Source organism: Delphinapterus leucas, chromosome 14 (assembly GCF_059928025.1).
Source record: "Delphinapterus leucas isolate spDelLeu-1000000601 "Yukka" chromosome 14, BTC_Dleu_Yukka2, whole genome shotgun sequence".
In the NCBI taxonomy this organism is placed as follows: domain Eukaryota; kingdom Metazoa; phylum Chordata; class Mammalia; order Artiodactyla; family Monodontidae; genus Delphinapterus; species Delphinapterus leucas.
In genome coordinates this window covers 29,638,532-29,654,277 of record NC_143142.1, presented here as the reverse complement: position 1 = coordinate 29,654,277, position 15,746 = coordinate 29,638,532, and the positions used below count along the sequence as shown (strand labels likewise).

The following is a 15,746-nucleotide window of genomic DNA, read 5'->3' as shown; positions in this document are numbered from 1 at the left end:
TGGGATCTATCATACAACAATCATTTAGTAAAAGCTTACTATTTGCCGAGCACCATGCTGAACACTTTGTACTCATAAGCAATATTAAATAGAAGTTGGACTGTTGCCATTTTATAGATAAGGTCATGAGTTTAATTGCATAACAGGGCAAAAAGCGATGAAGCCTGGCTTCCAGTCTGCTGATGAACAAATTTGTGCTCTCCGCCCAGTGTCTACTCCAGGTTTTGATAGGTTCAGAGACTAGAAGGGGTCAGATAAGGTCAGATGTGGATTTATTGCTCATAGGCATCCTTGGATTTCTTCTTGGTTGGTTTCCTTTAGGAATAACTGTATTTGTGGGAGAAAACACATCATTAACTGCAAAGAATCTGGTGCTTTACAGGTGCTCTGATCTTTGTAATCTAGAGAAAGAAAATGGAATAAGCAGGAGGAGAAGGTGCATTCAATGAACAAGGATGGATTTAGGAAAGTGTACCATTTTTGAGACCAAAACTATTGACCCAAACAATCCAAGGATACTTATACACGCCCCTCCTTCAGTTGCTGGTGTGAAGAGCGTCTAGCACTTGGTGAGGCTACAGGAGATGGACACTCTCATAAGTTCCTGGTGGAAGTGGGAACGGCTGCAACCCTTTGGACAAAATGTGTGCAATATATATCGAAATAGGAAATAGCCTTGATGTAGTGGTCCCACCACTGGGCATCTCCCTGCAGAAATAAAAGCATCCTATGATAAGGATGCGTGTATAAGGACGTTTATTGCAGTGCTGTTTGTTGTGATAAAAGTCTAGATCAATTTACACGTTCATCAATAAGGGGACAAATGGTACCATAGTAGGGTAATCTAATCTATGGATTCAGCTATTAAAAGACTGAGTTAGATCTTTGCCAATTGACCTGATATCCATAATATACTGTCAGGTGAATAAAGCAACTGCATATGGTTTTACATATTTTACAAGAATTCTTATGAAAAAACGCAAAAGCCAAACAGCTATGTTTTCGTAAGTATGGATAAAGTTGAGTAGTGGTACACAACCCAGGCAGTTAGCATTGGTCACTCCAAGTGGAGTGAAAATTGGGAGGTATAGGAGGAAACTTTATTCATATGCCTTTGGGTTGTGTCACTTGTTACAATAATCACACATTGCTTTTACAGAATAACAGATTGAGAAAACATTCTTCAAATGATTTTTCATAAACAAAGATTATTCCTCTTATAGTTTTAACTGCTTTACATAGTCACACAAAGAAAAAGTCCCGGGATAAGTTTTTTTCTAACTCTTCTTCCAGCCTTGATTTTATCTGGTGAAGCTTCCACCTGCCTGCTCTTGGAATCTCTATTTCTCAGGGAAGTCTGACAAATACGCTACAACAAGCACCCCCATCGTACCACACTTCCATGAGCACTGCACCCCTGTGATGCTTCCCGACCTCCTGCATGTTTCAGGTGGTTGTCACTCTCTACCAATCTATGTGTTTTAGAAAGAGCCCATGGTGTGCAGTGACTGTGTTTCGTTCCCGTTGTAGCCCCAGCGTCCCCCTTTTACTCCGTGGGGTGGATGGCTTCCCGTCCTCACCTTACAGGACCGCTGAGCAGATTGCTACGCCACTGACCTCCTTCTTGGTCCGCTCCTGGCTTCCCTGACGCCTCCCTCTCTGCAGCCCTCTATTATCACAGGCAGGAAGCAACGCAACAGGGGGAATTAGGTGCTTACACGGTCTGGGGAGGGGAGGAGGGACGGGCTTTCCAGGAATGACTCCCAGGGCCAGACCGAGCCGCTCCACAGGGCAGCTGCTCCCTCCCATGCTGCACGCCCTACCTCTGACCCAGGGATCTGGAAGCTGCACTCAAGCAGGAGCCGCTGCTCCTGCTGACCCTGAGACAACTTACCGCCTCTGGATACAGGAAGTTAGTGACTGGGTGCTGGAACGCTGCTGCAGAAAGCTTCCAGGTTCCCGGCTGCCTCGGCAGAAAACAGACAGGGGAAGAAAGCCGGCCTCCGTCTCACTTTTAAATGTCCCAGGAGTGTAACTCACTGGTCGAACTTATTCCAAGAACAGAATCCTACTTGCAAAGGAGCTATTTCACGTTTGTCTCTCTTGCTTGGATGTAAGCCTATAAGGGCAGAGACCATGTTTACTGGCTCACCACTGAATCACCCATCACATGTCGGGCACAGCAATCATTTAACATTTAACAACGATAAGGTAACAGTGCTGGAACGAGGGACTATTCTAAGCTCTTCGTGTGTATTAACTCATTTAATTCTCACAACAAACCTCGGTTGTAGGTTTCGTTATCTTTCCCAATTTACAAATGTAGAACAGGCACAGAGAGGTGAAGTAAGTTGCTATGACCACATAGCAGAAAATGGTGCTTGAACCCAGATAACTCTGTATCCTTCTGCCTGAATGTCTGCTGAAGGTACGCTCATTTAAATGTTTACTGAGTTGAATGACACAGAGGATTGATCATAAACAAATTCATAATTATAGACCACCTCTAGAGTAAAGGTTAACATATTTAACCATGGAGAAGAAGGTAGCTGTACTTTGTTACCATTTGTACTGGAGACTGGTGGGTTTTTAAAATTATTATTCTTGCCAAACGCATAAGAGATAATCTGTGCAAAGGTGAATATTATTCATGATTCAAGTAGGCTGAAGTAATATTCAAGGACTTCATACCTCTTAGACTCATGAAAACTTGGGAGTTAGAGAGTATATGCTTGAGTATATTTTTTGCTAATAACTTATTAAGGGATCTTTACGTAGCCACATTAATCAATGTAAAAAAAGCAATGAACATTGGGCCGCTGTTTCTCCATTCCAAACAATAGATGTCAATTACATTTAAAATTGTTGCCTTAATGACTTTTGGGTGTCATTTTTCGTGGCTTTGGGAAGAGCAAAAATGCACAGAGTAGAAAACTGTGCAACTTCCCTCCCCCACCTTCCTCCCCCCTCTATTTACTGACATAAGATGCTCTCACCTGTGTTTTCATTTCCATATTTAACAACAAAAGTAACACTTGCTAACTGTTATAAGGTTGTCCTGAGTAGCTGTGTTGTTTGTAAAGTTCTTGGAACTGTTAGAAAAAAGGTATTAATACCAAAGCACAAACCACTTAAATAGTGCACTATTGAATGAGGGTATGCTGTGCTCTAAAATAGTAATAGGCGAATTATTCCAAAGAAGTTTCATGTATTCTTAGACCACCGGATCTGTAGATTCTTATACGTTTAGACTCTATGCCATTTTTGAAGCGATACTGTAAAGAGAAAAAGTGAAATGGGCAGAGGTTTCTGAATGATATAGATGTGGAAACTGGAATACATCCAATTTCGGCTTCCTCCTGAACTCACGGTGAACACGCCAACATTGCCCCGCAGGGAAGAGGCTGGCAAAGCCCTCAGCATGCTAGGCCCGCTAACTGGGGCTCCCAGTTAGCTTGCTGGGAAGACAAGAGTCCATCTAGCCGTGGAGGAGTGGAGGAGCCAGTCCAGCCAGGCTAACTTGCCCATGGATAGGAGTTCTTAGGCAAGTAAAAAAAAAAAAAAAGGAGTTTGTGACAGCTTTATGGTTGTCTGTTCACGACTAAACATATGTGGGAGCAAATCCCTTGAAGGGATTGTCAACCTCAGCTTTTTTTTTTAACCTTAAGGCGTCTTTTGGTAAACATAGAATTTGTGTATTCTTTAATGAGAACTGAAATTTTAGGATAATTTTGTGAATAAAAGGAACTCAAAGGAGACGTAAATTTAGAATAAGCTTTTCAAACTATGTAATAACCTCTCCCATCCTCCGAGGTCTTCCATTGCTCTCCTTTGGCACAGTCTGGTACGAACGCTAGGTTGGCTGTTCTGGAGAGCTATTCGCAGCTGGGCTCCGATGGCTGGACTGCTGTGAGAACGTAGACTTTGTGCCCGTGCCTAGGCCATGGTTCCATTTGTCTCATTTGTTTTCCAGACCCACTGGGCTGCTCCTTCATGGCAGCAGCATCAATTTGTCCTTTGTTTCGTGGTGCTTCCTAGGGATTTGAATTTGAGCAGCACTGTAACGGTTTATTTACGGCACATTCATTTTTTTCACGTTCTTGTCCCCTATTACCCTGGCAATCCGTTAAAGATTGGTCAGCAACTTTGCTGTTGGGATTTTTCTCCTTCGACTCAGTTTACTACAGGCTACCGTAAATGCTGCAGCTGGAATTCGTTGCCAACATGTGAACGCGACACTGTTTTGGTCTGGGCTTATCATTATCAATCAAAACTAAGAACAGATACGATAACAAACGTTGTAGATTTTGACTTTTATTTCCAGTTTGATAACGTGTGCCTCGTCAGATCCCCAACTACGCGTCTGCTTCTTAAAGGAGGCGTGTTTCCTCTTCGGCTTTTGCATTACTGGAGACAATTCAGGAAGGAGGAGAGCTTGGACTGGAGAGCCACAGAATTTAGTTCTACCGACGGAGGGATGGGTAGAATTAGGGAGCACGCTGACAGATCCACGCATGTTTTCCACAAGGCATCTTCTATATTTCTAATCAGGTGAACCTCGGGTCAGTCTCCAGAAGCTGTTTTTCTTTTTTAGCGCAAACGAGACACCCGCTGGGAACCAAAACGAGTGTTGGCGCGCCCCACCCCAGTCGACCCTTCTCCTTCCCGCCCGCTCACAGCCGGTACTACAACTCCCAGCAAGCACCGCGCAGCACCACCGGGGACCAGCTCCGGCGGAGGCCCCGCCCCGCGCGGAGCATGCTGGGAGTTGTAGTCAAACAAAGCCTGACCGCTCCCCCGTCTGCTATTAGGCATTCCCGCTTGGGAGATGGTAATTCGCTGCCGTAGCGGGTTCTCCAGTCTCGCAACCCTAACTACGGCTAAACGGGACCGAGGATTGCGCCTTTTCGCCCTGCCGTGCGCGCCACATCCGTGCCCCAGAGCTGAGCTCCATCCCGTCGACACCCGCTCCCTTGACAGCTGGGTTGGGCTCGGAGCGCGGCGGGCCGGGGGTGCGCAGGCGCAGCAGCCGGCCGCGCGGGGCGGTATGGAGGGCGGGCCGGGCGCGAGGCCTCACAGCGGCCGGGGCGCGCACGTAGGCACGCAGAGGCGTCACGTGGGGCGCCGAGGATCGCAGTGCGCGTGGCCGCCGCGGCTGGTGTGGGGTTGAGTCAGTTGTGAGACCCGGAGCTGCGGAGGGGCGGGCGGCCCAGCGAGCCGGCGACAGAGCGGCGGGCGTGGGGTTCGGGAGCTAAGCGCTGGCCCCGCGTCAAGTCGGGCCGAGCCGCGCCGCAGCCGCCGCCGCCGCCGCCGCCCCCCGCCCGCAGCCAGCGACCCGCCGCGGGCGCGCCCCCGCTCTGCGCTGTCTCCAATGGCGTCCGCCTCCGGGGCCATGGCGAAGCATGAGCAGATTCTGGTCCTCGACCCGCCCACAGACCTCAAGTTTAAAGGTGGGCAGGGGCGGCCGGCGGGAGGGGCGGACGGGCGGGCGGGAGGTGGCGGCCGCGCCCGGTGGGCCCCCTCCCCCGCCGCCCGCGCTCGGCCCCGCCCGCGGGGGTGCGCGCTCCCTTGCCTCCTCCCGCCCGGCGCGCCCGCCGCCATTTTGCGGCGCGCGGCCGCCTCGCTGCGGCGGCGGCCTCGTCCTTGGCCCGCGGGCCGGGGCGGGGTCCGGACGTGGGCGGCGGGGCGGGTGGGGGTGTGTGTGGGGGGGTGGGGCGGGCGGCCGGGCGCGGGCCGGGCTCTGCGTCAGCGGGGACAGGCGGCCGGACGTCCTCCGCACTGGGCGACACCTGCGCCGGGGCGACACCTGCACGTGGACTCCGGGGGCTGCTGGGCCCGAGGGAGCGCTTCGGGCGGGTTTCTCCTGGGGATGCTGAGGGCGTGCGGGGAGCCTGCGGGGAAGCGGGGTCCGTCCCAGCTCCCGTCACGGGGAGACCGAATCCGCTTGTGCAGGAGTCCGTATTTTGTCGTTAATTCAGGGACTGTGCCGAGCACGGAGCCTGTGAGATGTGTGGCCGCTCTAGTGCTTAAATCAAATCCTTCGTTGTAGTCCAAGGTTGAGTCCGAAAGGAAAACAGATTGTTTTCCATAGGAAACGCTTTAAATAGGTTTAGGAGTTTAAAAATGTTGTATTCCGACGTTATGAGAGGAGTTTTGTATAAAGCCTTCATTTTGGAAGCTCTAGTGCGTTTCCGAATTTCTTTGAATGGAAATGTCAGTGAGCTGCTTGTTAGGTAAAGATTTGGTTTTAAGACAGCCCCATGAAATATTAATATTTTGAGAGGCGCTTAGTGCATTTTATTGTAGCAAGTTTATGTGCGCGGCATGATTTTACATAGTTTTAGGCGAAAGGAAAAAAAACTTTTGGGGAATCATGAATATAATGATTTAGATAATACCTAACTCAAATAGCTATTATCTTAGGGTGGAGGAATTTAATGTAAACCTTTATGGTGTGTGGTTCTTCCGAGAATTTTAGTATTTTGCTTTTATTTTTTGGGAGGCTGAGTTTACAGAGGAAGTTTCCTCTTCTGGTTAACCTGTTTATGTTGCCATAAGGGACTGGGATGCCGTTAAAACTAGTTTTAGGTCAGGAAATGTTCGCAGAGTTTGATGCTTTCTGCTTAGAGAAGTTATTGTAATGTTTCCATAGTAAGACACTAGTAATAGCGAAGAGGCAAGTTACAAAAACAACCAAAAACCCTACACAGTGACTTGCCAAATAGTTAACTCATTTCAGGTATTGAAGATTTACTAGCTATGATGATAGAACAGGTTCTTGTGTTATGGATGAAAGTAGTTCACAGGGCCTATTAAAGTTTGGACACAAGTTGACTTAAAAAAAAAAGAGTTTCACTGGAAATTTTATAGGGACACACATTCACTTGGGCCATTTACTTAGCAAACACTAGTGAAAGCTTTGTGCCGGGACTTCCTTGGTGGTCTAGTGGTTAAAACTTCACCTTCTAGCGCAGGGGGTGTGGGTTCAATCTCTGGTCGGGGAGCTAGGTTTCCACATGCCTCACTGCCAAAAACCCAAAAACATAAAACAGAAGCAATATTGTAAGAAATTCAATAAAGACTTAAAAAAAATCTTAAAAAAAAAGATTTGTGTCATCTCTATATTTGATTAAGAGTATTCAACAATGAGTAATTTATTCAGCAGCTATCAGCTTACATTTGGGGATTCAGTGCTAAGCAAGGTGGAGGAAAGGTCCACAGTTAGTTTGGTTTAATGGAGTAAGCATACAATTAATAACAGTAAAATGTGCTAGGTTTTATCTCAGCCCTTGAAGAACTCCTAGATGGAAAAGACATATAGATGCTGTAACAGAGGCAAAACAAGTATGAGGAAAGAAGCCCCTTCTTCCTTCCTCCCCACTTGCTTTAGGAAGCAGCTTGCTTTCAAGTGGGGAAGGGGGAGGGCTGGTCAAGGGAATGGTTTGCTCCTTTACTGATGTGAGAGAAGGTTGGCTTGTACTTAAATACCCAGTGGGTTGCTGTGTGCTTCCGTTTAAAAGTGGGGTAATGGGGAGGATTGGGAAAGAGGAGGGGTAGGATGAATTGGGAGGTGACATTTGGTGTCATTTGAACTTCTTAATAAAAGTTATTCTTTTAGTCAAAGGTAAATAGATTGCTCTGATGGAAAGCTGTCTGTATTCCGAAGAGCAGTTCAACACTAAGTGAGGAGACTCAGTTAGAATCAACAATCTCTTTATGCTTCATTTGATGGTGGTATAAAAAGTCATTTAACTCTACCGTGAATTACCCGTAATTTTCAGTTTAAGTAAAAGTCTATTAAAGGATAGTTTTGCAAAATGTCACCTGCTGGTAGGTTTATTTGAATTAGTTTGACTTTACATTTGATTAAGATGGTTTCTCCAAGAGTGAGTCATTTAATCATTCTGAGATTGGGTGGTGAATTTTTCTCTTATATGCATAACAAAGTCATCTTGATATGAATTATCATCACTTTGCACAATTGTGGAGAAGCAGATAGCAGTTTAATAGATTTTCCACATATCTCTATTTTATTGACGTTTATTGTTTTATACAATTGTTTATATGAAAATACTTTTATAATGATGTCATGAATTCTAAAGTAGTTCTTTTGTTGCATTAGTAACAAAAAAGAGGTAGATATTTTCAAATTCTATTTTTAAGCCCTGGCAGTAATTTGACCTAGAATTCAGATTTGAAATTTGGTATTACATGTGAGAGACTTTTTTGGGGGGTCCTTAAAATGTTTATTTACTATTATAAAATTTCTTCCTTTGTATTATACAACATTTTTATTCTTCCAACCTGTTAGTAATTCTAGAGGAGAGTTTGGAGAAGAAAGTTTAGGAAATGCTAAAATAAATTGTGAATGTATTCTTCCTCTTAATGATCAGAGAAAGAGGAAAATAGACCAAAACCACTGTATTGAAGGTGGCCCATAACAGTAACATCAGTAAAGAAAACTAAGCTCTCTGAGTGACGAGGGACCTGCAGTGTGTCAGCCAAAGCATCTTTGAATAGCAGCACATCACGATGAAGAGGCCTGAGTGAGGATGGGGAATACTCCTCTTCTTGGTGGGTATTTGGCACATTTTTACGTATTTCAGATGACTCCTGTTTTACAGTGGCTACATCAAATCCCTGGGGTGATTCCGGCCCCCCCTCACCCCCCCAAATAGGACATGGTTGTCTTATTACTCCATTCCTTAATAGTTTTCAACGAGCTCTCCACTGCCCACCAGATAAAAGCCTAACTCTTAGTGTGACATACAAGCCCTTCCGTGATGTGCTGTCTCCTCTTGTTACACCTGTTCGTCGGCACACGTCCACACTTTCTTCTCTGAGAAAGAAAAACCCTTCTCATATTTAAGCTTATTTGTTCTGCTATTTTTGCTGGTTAAGGTAAAAGTCTTTCATGACCCAGACCATGTTCCATCAGATATTTTCTTGGTCATGTTTTCAACCACTGGCTTCTTCCTTTAAACATAAAAATGCACTTCAGTCTTTCATTTTAAAAACAAATAAGCCAACAAAATACTTCCTTGACTCCCAACCCCTTGTGGTACTTGTCCTTCCTGTGCTTCATTTCCTCTGCAGTCAGACTTCTTGGAAAAGTAGTTCACATTCCCAGTCTCCCTGTTCCTCTCCTCCTGTCCACTGTCCTCACAGCTTCCTGATTGCTACTGCAGTGACCACTGCCACTTTCTCTCTCCCTTGACCTCTCTTTGGCACTTGCCATTATTGACAGTTCGTCTTTTTAAAAACTCGATCCATTTGACTTCTGTGATACAGTTGTCTTCTAGTTTTCTTCTTTGCTCTTTACTGTCTCATTTGTGACCTTTTTCTTAAATGCTCATGTTTCTGAGATTCTGACTTGGTTTCAACTTTATCTCACTCTGAACTTCCCTTGTTCAGGCTTCCTTGTTTCAAGGGCCTCTCTTTCCCCTGCTTGCTCTCTTTTTGCACACATTGGTACACTCCCAAATCTGTGTTGAATTCAGACTTAAAATCACCTTTGGAATACATACTAATTACTTATTGACATCTGGATTTGAATGTTGCTCAGACATCTCAAACTCCGCATATCCCAAACTGGTTTTTTACATTGATGTTAAGTGGGAGAACGGTACAGGTGTGGAGGTAGTGGAGTGATGTCATGTTTGTAGTTAAGGAAACACACTTGTGGTAGCAATATGGAGTAATATGGGAGGGAGAGATGAATTAGGCAGCTGCTTCCACGCAAGAGGTGACCGCTTGTGGGGTGGTGTTGGAGATGCAAAAAGTGCAAGTCCGTAAAGCTGGTGAGACCCGGCGGTCTCTTAGGTGTGTGCACTGGGATAGTGTGTCTTGAAGGCTCTGATTTCTGGCTTACACACCTGGAGAGAGGGGACAACAAGCACTGGCTGTCTTGTGAGAACGGGTGCGTTTTACCCAGGGGGAGTGGGGGAAGAAGGTCCTGATCTCCTTGGACAGGTTAGCTACATTTAGGGCCTTTCAGGGTTGTCGTGAGGAGGTGAATTGTAGGCCTTTGGCGGTATGGGCGTGTTACTCAGGAGTGCTCTGGGCTTGGCTAATTTCTTTGCTTCAGGTGACTCTCTTTCCCTTACTGGTCAGCAGCTGGTCTCCTTTTCTCTAGCATCCCCTCCCTCCGGCCTGTCATCTACACGCATGCTAGAAAGAACTACCCTTTGAAAGATGCACACCTGATACCGTTGCTCCCTGGGTTGAAGAACCTGCACCATTTTCCCATTATGCACTTGACAAAGCTCCACATCCACCGCCTGCCTCTTCATTTCTCTTCTGCCGTAGCTTTGGTTATATGAAACCATCTCCCCAGACGCTCTCAGCTGTTGCAAGCCTCTCCAGGTGCTCTTTTCAGAGTGTTGTCCTCCCTCCTGTCAGGCAGCCTTTCTCCACTTCAAGAGCCCCTTCCTCTTGTGCTGTCTTTGATCTTCCCAGGCCACTTGGTCACTGCCTTCTTCATGCCACTGTCCGAGCTTGTGCTTGTCTGCAGTTACAGCACTCACCATTGTGTAGTATTTACGTTTACGTACTTTTCTCTCACAATCTGTACTGTAAAGTACTTGAGGATATGCTCATTTATTTTTATGTCCATAATAACAAGATCTGGCATGGGATGATTGTCCAGTGAGTGTTGATTGCACTAATAAGATTCAGATGATTTCTCCTGTAATTATGTTTTCTGTCTTGGATCTCTTTTCAGTAGGGTTTTTCATCTGCCTTTTCAGGTACTTGTGTTTTCAGAGTTTTGTAGTTCCAGAAAAGGGTATTTTGTTAAGAGCTGACTAACAGTAGATACATTGTTCATTCTTTATGCTTCACCTTTTTCATTTGTTAAGTGAGAAGTGGGACTGGGTGATTTCTTGGGTGGTGGTCCGCCTGTCAGGGTTTGTGAACGTATATGACAGTTGAGTGCAAAAGGAAGACACAAGTTTTCCCTGCAAAAGGAAAACACAGTTTTTCTCTTTACATATGTAAAGAATTGGGAGACCTTGGTTGAGTTAAGTTCTGCAAAGTTTGGTATTTTGTGATTGTTAGTGTTGGTAATTTTGTTGTTGGTTTACTGTACTAGTTACCTGTTAGATTTCCTTTAAGTAAGACCTTCCTTAACCATGCAGAGATGGTCTGTGAAGAGAATTTGTTAGCAAGGACCCTTTTATTTTCTCAGAGGCTCTTCCTGACTCTCTTTTTCTTGTTGCTTTTCTATCTTGATTGACCGACCCTTCAAAGAACTGTTTTTCAGAGGAGATAGTGGTTAATATAGGATGGATCCTACTTTCCTTCATAAAAAGTTGGTTTAAAAGAAAATTACATGTTTGCCAGTTTATTAAACTTTACAGACCACAAAATGTAATATTATTTTGTATAACTACTAAAGAAAAATTCTTGTTAAAAAAAGAATTCAATGCAAGAGGGGGTTATTTTTGAAAATGCTTGTTTCCTGGGTTTATTATAACTGAAAAGTGACTCAAATTAATCTGTTTAAAATTTCTTATGAAAACTTTCAAACATTTATAAAAACCTCTATACACTTAAAAAAAAAAACCGAAAAAACCCCTCTATACACTTAACGAAACCTCTATACTCTTAAATTTAATAATTTCATATATACTTAAATTTAATGATTATTAGTATTTTACTGTGTTTTTTTGGGGGGCAGGGTTACTACAGTATTTTAAACAAATTCTGGCTGTTAACATCTCAAGCCTAAATACTTGAGCTTGCATTTCTGATAAAAGGTAATTTTATTTGCAGAATCATGACACCATTGTCACTTAATAAAATCAAAAATAATTCTTCAATAATCTGATATTTCGTCTATTGAAATCTTCCCAATTACAGTCCTGGTTTTTAGTTGGTTTGTTCAGTCTGTGCATTGCATGTGGCTGTTGTACCCAGGTCATCTTAATCTTAACAGTGCCTCCACCACTTCCTTTTTATTATGCCATTTACTTGTTGAAAAGACCAGGTCGTTGTCCAGTGGAATGTCCCGTATTGATATTTCTGGTATGTAGTTCCTGTAAATTTGGAGTTGGATTAAAGGGCTTGAAGATTCAGGTTTCAGTATTTTTTTGATAAAAATACTGCATAGATAGAATTGTGTCGCATCAGGTGTGGATAACGTCTGGTTGTCCAACTTCTAGTGATGTTAAGTTCATTGGTGATGACCGCCTTATCCCTCCCGTGAAAAGTTGCATAAGTATGAGTGCATTTATGGTAATATGTGTGAGGGAAAAGATCAGAAAGAAAATAACGTTAGCAGTCATTAGCTCTACTTTAGGATGCTTTTGTTTTTATGTTTTTACTTTTCTGTGTTTTCCAAGATTTCTGCAATGAACATTCAGTGCTTTTAATGGTAAGAGAAAAAAATTATTTTGTTATTAGACTCAGTACTTTGGGAGATTATATCAAAAGTTTCATTTGTCCTACCTGTAATACTTTGTTTTATTTTTTATTAATAACTTAAGCCTTTTATACAGGTTGAAGTCTTTTTTTTTAAATAATAAAACAGTTATATCAGGTCAATAGAAAACAAGTCTGTAACTATACCGTAGCAGTTCAGAAATCAAGGCATATAAAGACAAGTAGAAAATCATGTTTGTTTGAAAGCAAATCTAATTTATAACTAACTGTACATATATCTGTTTTCATTGGGCTCTTACCGTTAGGATCAATTGGTGGTCTCTTGTGAGAGCGTGGTAGATTAGTTTGGGGTATTTATTTCTCAGAGAATGGGCCCTGCCCATAGACTGTATTAGAGGCAAGTAGGTCTGAGCAGCGTGTAAGTTCACAGGATCCCTCTTCGTCCAGACAGTGCTGAGGGTTCAGTGGTGGGCACCTCGCTGGCCAGCCAATATATACATACTGATGATTAGCTAGTCACAGTGTGGAAGCCTCCTCTTTAAACACGATGGGTTTTAGACTTTTAAGGTCGCAGAGACTTGGAGACAGTGGCTGATTTGGGCCATGTCAAGCAGAAGTAGCCAGTTGAGAGAGAACAGGGAGAGGAAAGCAGGCAAGAGAGGTCTTGTGGTTCCAGTATCAGTTTCTCTTGAATGCAGCCTTCTGTGAGGCCAGCTGTACCTCATGTCCTGTGTCATTGAGATTGCTTTCATCTTTATAATCAATGCTTAAGTATGATTTTATTCTTCATAATAAAATGCCTTGCTTAAATAGAATTAGACTTCCACATTTATGAGACTGTGTTCAACTTTATGACTGTGACACATTTCACTTTATAAAAATAACCTCAACTAATGTCTTAAAGTTTTATAAATACCATTTTTGATGCCGTGTCATTAATATACCATAGTTTTTTTTAAAATTTATTTGTTTTTTGCGGTACGTGGGCCTCTCACTGTTGTGGCGTCTCCTGCCGCGGAGCACAGGCTCCGGACGCGCAGGCCCAGCGGCCATGGCTCACGGGCCCAGCCGCTCCGTGGCACGTGGGATCCTCCTGGACCGGGGCACGAACCCGCGTCCCCTGCATTGGCAGGCAGACTCTTAGCCACTGCGCCACCAGGGAAGCCCTAAAATTTATTTTTTAAAAAAAATTTTATTTTATTTTTGGCTGCATTGGGTCTTCATTGCTGCGCACGGGCTTTCTCTAGTTGTGGCAAGCAGGGGCTACTCTTTGTTGCGGTGCGGGGGCTTCTCATTGCGGTGGCTTCTCTTTGTTGCGGAGCATGGGCCCTAGCCACGTGGGCTGCAGTGGTTGTGGCACGTGGACTCAGTAGTTGTGGCTTGCGGGTTCTAGAGCCACAGGCTCAGTAGTTGTGGCGCAGAGGCTTAGGTCTGTGGCATGTGAGATCTTCCCAGACCAGGGATCGAACCCGTGTCCCCTGCATTGACAGGTTTCTTAACCACTGTGCCACCAGGGAAGTCCCAATATGCCATAGTTTGCTTAGCTACTTTTCTCTGGCATTTGGGGAGTTCTCTAGGATAGTTACCTTGAACATTTGGTACTGTTTTCAAAATTCAGGTTTAAATGAATGAGATGTTTAGTTACTTATGGTTAAGTTTTTAAAGGATGTGATTGGATTCAGTGGCCGTTTTTAAAAATAGTTATGTTAAAGAATTGTTAATATGAGAGAGCTTTTAAAGTACTAGTTTGTAATATAAATTGACAGATTTCTTATGGGCCTACATTTTGACAGCCTTTTATTTTGTAGCTATATACTTGCATATATATCTACTCATCCATATATATTTACACGTGTGTGTGTATATATATATACATACATATTTTTATTTTGGTACTTGGATAATCTGACATGAATTGGAGTGACTGCTATACCTTTAAAGGTATAGAGCACCTTTGCATCATGGAGTGTGTTTTCTTTCTCTATGAACAGATTTTACTTTTATAGCTTATAGGGGAAGATGAATCCCTTGGTTTTGTTTTCTAAGTACTGTTCCTACTGCCAAAAATCTCAGTAACAGCATCTTCAAAAGATAGCTTTTTCTGCATCTTTTCAGTCCCCACCCCTCCACTTTAAAAATAAAAGATTTTCTGAACAAATTAAGGTAATATGAATTCACGTTTAAAAGTCCCTTCTGATTATAAAATCAATACTTAATGTAGAAAGTTGAAAAAGCATAGAACAGTATAAAGCAAATAAAAATTACTCAGTCCTACCACCAATAAATAACCAGTTTCTTTAAAAAAAAAAAATTATTTATTTATTTTGGCTGCGCCAGGTCTTAGTTGCGGCATACAGACTTCTTAGTTGTGGCATGTGAACTCTTAGTTGCGGCATGCATGCAGGGTCTCGTTCCCTGACCAGGGGTCAAACCCAGGTCCCCCTGCATTGGGAGCACAGAGTCTTACCCACTGGACCACCAGGGAAGTCCCTAAATAATCACTGTTAACAGTTGATTATTTTTTATGTGTATGACTCTTTTATATCCTATATTTTTTAGTTAATACTATTGTGATAATTTTCCCATGTTATAAGTATTTTGCTTATAATCTAACAGGAACTTTAGATCTGTAAATGGTGTTAAAAACATTTATTTCAGGTTCTCCCGAAGATATCCATTTCTCTTTTATTCTTTCCCATCCTGCCTACCTAGATTTTAAAAAGTAAACTCTTCAGATATGGAACACTTGCTTCTGTTTTAACAAAGGTGTTAATTTAAGCATATTTAATGTTTAATCCTGAGTGCAAGCATGAAAAAATTTTTTTGTGTGTACATCTTATTTTTCTCTAGAAAGTTACACAGTGGAAGGACATAAGACTTATATAAAAATATTACAAATCAAAATGTTTCATTTCTGTGTGAAGACAGTGTTGTTTATACTCTGCCACTTGTTTTCAGGACTGTGTCACAAAGATTGTTTAGGTCAGAGTGAGCAGTCTGTGCATCAAAAGGTCAGAAAAAGTACTTCTAAAATGTTTAGTAGCTTTATACAAAATGTCAGTGAGGCTGTGATCATCTAGGATTGAATTACCGGCCATGTTACCATGGAGTAGTAGGTGTTTTCTAGTTAAGGCAGTAAGTAAAGCTGTTTATAAATGTCACATACTTTGAGGGCTGAGAGGAGTCTTAGAGATGGTTTTGTGTACTGAGCTAGAGTGGAGGGTTAGACTGGGCTGGAGAAGTGACATGATTTGCTCAAGGTCAGTCACCTTGTTGATGGTGTTAGATTGTGAGCCTCTAACTCAGCACACTGCATTATGCTTTTTTTTTTTTTAACATCTTTATTGAGGTATAATTGCTTT

At 43.2% G+C, this 15,746-nt stretch overlaps 1 protein-coding gene across 3 annotated transcripts in view; it reads left to right on the top strand.

The window, feature by feature from the left end:
- The first annotated feature begins 5,130 nt into the window (after positions 1-5,130).
- The window catches only part of VAPA (VAMP associated protein A), a 38,743-nt gene continuing 28,127 nt past the window's right edge, over positions 5,131-15,746 (top strand). The window contains exon 1 of one of the 3 annotated variants that reach the window (XM_022551165.3): positions 5,131-5,450. In XM_022551165.3, the coding sequence (XP_022406873.1) occupies positions 5,372-5,450 (79 nt within the window). In that variant the 5' untranslated portion in view covers positions 5,131-5,371. The remainder of the gene's footprint in view (positions 5,451-15,746) is intronic. The other 2 variants (XM_089894238.1, XM_022551164.3) reach the window with 2 other exon arrangements.